At 30.5% G+C, this 5,936-nt stretch overlaps 1 protein-coding gene across 1 annotated transcript; it reads left to right on the top strand.

Moving 5' to 3' along the window:
* The first annotated feature begins 2,140 nt into the window (after nt 1-2,140).
* On the top strand, nt 2,141-4,120 carry LOC107481087 (protein PHYTOCHROME KINASE SUBSTRATE 1-like). Its single transcript, XM_016101301.3, has one exon. The coding sequence runs from the start codon at nt 2,510-2,512 to the stop codon at nt 3,971-3,973; it is 1,464 nt and encodes a 487-aa protein (XP_015956787.1). The 5' UTR covers nt 2,141-2,509; the 3' UTR covers nt 3,974-4,120.
* Nucleotides 4,121-5,936: the final 1,816 nt, after the last annotated feature.

The following is a 5,936-nucleotide window of genomic DNA, read 5'->3' as shown; positions in this document are numbered from 1 at the left end:
GTTGGTATTGGTGCAAGGTTACAAAACTTACAGTAAAATAATATAATAATACTCTCAAGTCGAATTATGATTTTGTTTTTATGTTATATTCAGAGGTATGAATTGACCACTGAAATCTAATCTTTGCTTAAATCTTAAATGTCTAGTCCAGATTCAGTGGTTATACGGCGTGCAACGCCATTTGCTTTCTTTCTTGTTTGTTAATTTTCATTAAAAATATCTAGATATTTTAGATACAGTTCATATGCCATTATTCCAAACAATCTGGTTGTCTATTTTACATGTCTAACTAATATGGTTCATGTGAAAATTATATTTTATGTTGATCCATGTATTAAAATACATACGGATATCTTAGTTATGATTGAAAATGATGTTAACTAACAAATAAATGTACATTATTACATCTAACTCGTTAGAATTGCAACTATGACATGTCCATTACGGAGACCTAATTTGTTTAGATATCGGATGAGTGTTAATTGAATTCATTTAGTATCCGCAAGCATCTCCTTTTTCTAATAATGCAGAGTGAATACCATCCCGACTTCTCATAATTTTTTTTTGAAGAACTACGAGCTATTTAATAAAGACGATACTTATTTTGGTTCTTGATATTTAATTTTGGGAGATTAATTAATTTTTTATTAATGATTTTTTTTAGAACATACTTTTATAACACATTATTTACTAACATATTTTTTATTTAATTTTTATAAGTAAAAACAATTTAAAAATTACTAATACTTTTTAAGTTTACAAAATAAATTTAACTAATATATTTGAAAAAGTAACAAAAACATAAAAAAAAAAACAAAACGACCCTGATAATTATTTTTAAAAGACAACGAGATTCTCTATAAAATTTTTTTTTGTCAATTTATAATTAGCTTTTAATGATAAATCAACCGTTAACATACCATGTAGATTAATTTTGTTAATATAAAAAAATATTGATAAATAGGCTAATTAATCTCACAAAAAATAGATATCAAAGATAAAAAAAAATTCTTTTTTTACTACGAGCCTCATTCTCTTTTAAAATAATTATCAGGAGGCGTTTAAAGTTTTCTCAATAATGTATGGTTTGGTTTAGTTGAAATGTCAATTGGTGGCAAGGTATCAGCGGCATTGAAGGTGCCTGCTTTTGTTTTTACTGTCTCAAGTGTCAATTTTGGGTGGACATCATATCACTGAATGAAATAAACGAGGTAGGACATTCATGTCACGGATTGAGATCTTGTGGTCTTGCCACTACAAATAACAAAATAATAAATAATAAATGTGTAAGGTCTTGCATCCTCAAACTTTGTCCATATTCTAAAATTAAACCAGCATCCTCATAACACAACATTACAATTGCATTAGCTTCATTCTAGTAATACCAACTGGTTCCATTGTGTCCCTTCCCTTCACTGTACAGCACAGTTATCTAACTACCATTCTTTGATTAATTTGGTCTACTTTAAGGTGGATATATATATATACAATTTTTTAAGATGTGGTAAACTAGAATGGAGCATTCATTTGGTTAATTATAATCCAACCAACCAAGAAAAAAGGGTAGAGAGCCATGTTTTAAAGTGATAGCGATGGGACTACTCACAAATCATCTCAATGCAAAGTGGATATGGAACACATTCCTCTCTAGTATCTATCATCCTTTCTCCTGAAAAGGGACCAATCATGGAGAGCTTCACCTATAACAAATTTAGAGCTCCTAACTTTGGCAGCTCAAGTTTTTATCATATTTAACTTTTCAACAGCATTTGATGAACTCCTGATCTTAACATATGCAATTCAAATTCTTTAGGTGAAAATTCACGTACAGTTGTTTTTATGTGAAGTTAATAGTTGAAAACCGTTAAATTATTTGATATATTTGACTAAATTATCATTTAATAGTTTTAACTATTAACTTCGCATAAAAACAACTGTACGTGAGTTTCTACCGGTCCTTATTAAACTATTTTAGTGACTTAGTTTGAAATAAAGTAGCAGAGTCTACTTATACTTGCAGTGAATGTTCTTAAATCAAACATAATATTACCTCTTGTAAAATATACATGTGGTTCACACCATAAAAAAAGAAACGTTACTTATCTAAATTCAAGAAAGTTTTGTGATGAAAAGCTACCGGTAAGTGTCAATTAAGCTACAAGCACAATGTCCCTACCTACTTTAGATTTTGCAAAATCTGCTAAAGCCTACATATAGAGCTACTCTAAACACCCATGGAGCCATTGAAGATTGAACCCTTCCTTTTTAAGTTCCCTAGTGCAACCATTTTCTTCTCCACTATCTTCCTTTGCACCCTTTTTTTGTTAATTTTTCTTTCTTTTTCCCACACCACTCACAAAATCAGCTCTTCTACTTTTCCCCAGTATTGCAGGGTCTTTGTCTTCATCATTTTTATTTACTTTCCCCTCTAATTCTTTGTTCTTCATCATTTTTATCTTTTTGTCACTTAACAACTTTGATTTGATTTCCTTCAAATAATTCTATAACAATGGTTAGTACCATATCATCCACTTCTAAGACCAACCTCTATAATACTAAGTTGCAAAACTTCAACTCTGATGATGCAATTTTCTCTCCATACTTAAACAAGAACCAAGGAACAAGCCAAAAACTTAGTCCCTTTATCAGAAGGGATTCATTTCAGCACCACCATGGTGAAAAGAAGAAGGAGGAAGACGGCGAAATCGGAGTATTCGGTGCAGAAAAATACTTCAATGATGGTGAGGTTGATTCCTCATCAGTAGCTTCTTCAAGCATAGCTACTTCAAAGTACTTGCACCAACACAGAGATCACCATCAAATAGCTCAAGAATCTTATGGAACTCCGAGTATTCGCTCTGAATCAACATGTAACAGCCAAAGTGCACTCTTACACAGTGCTATGATGATGAGGAACTCTCAAAGGAACAACAAGAACAAGAACATGAACAACAACAAGGCACTGGCAAAGAGTTTTCTTGCTGGTATTGGCATCAAATGTTCTTGTTCCGACAAGAATTCTGTTGAGATCAATGATCATGCAGGCGAAATCAGCTTCAGCAAAACGGCTATCTATGATGTTTATCTTGGAAAAACAGTACCAAGAAAGATCTTAAATTCTGGTGCAGATTCTGATACTCATTCACCTAAAATCTCAAAGCCAGTTGAGAAGTTCATTGGTGTTGGATTGAACAAAGATTTCCCATTTTCACCTGTGAGTTCTTCTTCTGGTTTGGGAAATCATTTTGTGAAAATGCAAATCCAATCATCACAAGCACAAGAAGAAGGAGAAGAAGGAGAAGAAGAAGAGGAGCCAAGAAAATCACTTGCAGTGTTTGGTTCTCCAATTCTGAGTCACAAGAGCAAGTCCTCAAGCTTTGACAAGAAACTAAGAATCCCAAAAAGAATGGAAGATATTATTGATCATCACAAGCATAATCATTTGGGTGCTAATTCAGGTTCAAACTTCAATGATGCTGCAAGCGATGCAAGCTCAGATCTGTTTGAGATTGAAAGCATCAAAGGCAATAATTCATTTCTTGCAAGACAAGCAACATCAGGGTGTGGAAGCCCCACAGGCTATGCACCAAGTGAAGCAAGCATAGAATGGAGTGTGGTCACTGCAAGCGCCGCCGTGATGTCAGATTGCGACGAGCAGATGTCTGAGGTAACTGTAAGGAGTCCAATAAGAGTGCCGGTGGCAGCATCATCTTCAAGAAGGGAGACACAGAGGCGGCGCAGCCACGGCATGCTTTTGGGTGGCTGCAAGAGCCATAAAGCAGTTAGAGTTGCCGGTGATGCTTTCATAACATATGAGAAGCCAAATTCTAATGTTAATAGTCCACAAAGTCGGCACCATAGAATCAGTAATAGCTCCTCTCACTCTCAGCTTGCAAGGTTTCAAAAAGAGTCATCAAAGGTTGCAAGGCATGCATATGCTGCAACTCCACCCTCACAATTACTATACAAATAGATCTTCTTTTTCTTCTTACACTCCACTTTGAAATTCATCCTCAGTCTTGTCTATTTCTTCCTGCAATATATAAATATTATTTAGTCTTATGTGTTCTTCTTGTTATTGTTATTATCTGTAAGAGTATTTGCAGTTTCTGATTAAAAGTTGATGGAAATAATGGATGCTTTTTAGTTATGCATTTTGTCTCATCCAAAACAAAAATGTGATATGAAGAAAGTTGGCATGGCAATAAAGTGCCCTGCTAATGATCCTTTTACAAAATCAAGTGGGTTGAATAATTATAATTATAATTCGAGTTTTAAGAAGAAGAAAAAACGTATTATTTTTTAATAATAAATACTGATTGCAAACTTAAAAAATAAAATTGTAATAGCTCCAATAACATATGTACAACCAAAGTTTGTTGTTAGGCATTTTGGGAATTTTTTTTGTTGGATCTCGTTTTCATGTTTAATGTAGTTTCTTTTGAGGACCACCAGAATGTTAAAAATTGAACCTTCCAAATTTATGATTACATATTGCATATCCAACCAACTTAGAGGACAAAAGTGAATAATAATAAGGTGGAGCATCCTTCAAATACAATTACTTACATGGAACAACAACCCTTCTTTTTCTCTTATACAATGGATGCAACCATGCATGCAAACCATCAATCATCACGATATACAGTTGTTGGTTTTAAGTTGGGGTCAGCAATTACATTATCCTGCAATTAAGTTATGATTATGCATGATAGGCACAAAACATTAGCCACATCACTCGTAGAGAGAAATATATCATAAAATACGAAATGACAATAATTCACTTTTATAATTAATCAAATTTTATAAATTATTATATTCACATTTATAATTAAATTTGGTTATTTAATATATTTTTAGTAATTTTTTATTTTATTTATTAGAAATAAAGTAAACGCCATGTTAAAATATAATCATATAAAATTGTTAACTAATCTTCAGTTCCATTATTCCTACAAGATGGATATATAATGCTCTCCTTGACTTTACCATGAGAGCAAACTTTTGTCTCAATGAAATGGATGTAAATTTTCTGTGTTTAGCAATACATTTTTACCTGCTATTTCCACAAATATTCGTACAATTAAATATTTATTAACATTTCTGACCTCTATTTTGAACTATAAGTCTATAATTACAATCTATCTATTTTATTTATATAAAAATTAATACTAAAATTATTTTATATTTAATTAATGACATATATATTCTTTAAAATTTTGTCACGTCGCCAACATATATTAGTATAAATCTAATTTTATTATATATATTTTTTTCAACTTTAGTATTAATTCTTATACTGATTTTCATAATAATTAATAAATTAACCCTTTTAATTAAAATTTTCTTTTAAAAATATTAAATGTCTTCTTCATTATTTGATTCATATTTTTATAACGGTTCTCACAATAATTAACAAAGTTAGTTCTCTTATATAAATTAAAGTATCATACATGTTGGATCCAAAATTGTAAACTAAAGCATATTCAATCTTTTTTAGAGATACAATGAAATAATTTGGTTATTCATTTGTTTTTACAATGGTATTTTTTTAAAATAGTTTATAGATAGGAGATGAGTATGCTAGATTGTTTCAAAAAAATAAAAAACAATGAGTGGTTTATACTACGGTTGAAAGAGGTCAAGCTAATATTATATAGTTTATTTAACAGGAAAGAAATACTATTGTTAATTTCTAATTTTAGGCTATCACAATAATCAATTTTATGTCTAATAATTCAATATTTTTTTGCATTCACTTTAATAATGTTATAAAACACACAAATAACTATAATAATGTTAGATAAAATTACAACATTTATTTTTAAATTGATTTAAGTTAAGATAATTCTTCAATGTTATTTTATTTTATTTTATTTTAATATTTATATTGTATGTAATCCTATCTAATGAAAACAATGCATTTTATTTATATT

The sequence above is a fragment of the Arachis duranensis genome, chromosome 3, assembly GCF_000817695.3.
Source record: "Arachis duranensis cultivar V14167 chromosome 3, aradu.V14167.gnm2.J7QH, whole genome shotgun sequence".
Lineage (NCBI taxonomy): Eukaryota > Viridiplantae > Streptophyta > Magnoliopsida > Fabales > Fabaceae > Arachis > Arachis duranensis.
The sequence above is the reverse complement of the archived record's forward strand: the minus strand, read 5'-3'. Positions and strand labels throughout refer to the sequence as shown.

Coding starts and splice junctions, on each gene's coding strand:
- LOC107481087 (XM_016101301.3), top strand. CDS start 2,510: ATGGTTAGTACCATATCATCCACTTCTAAGACCAACCTCTATAATACT.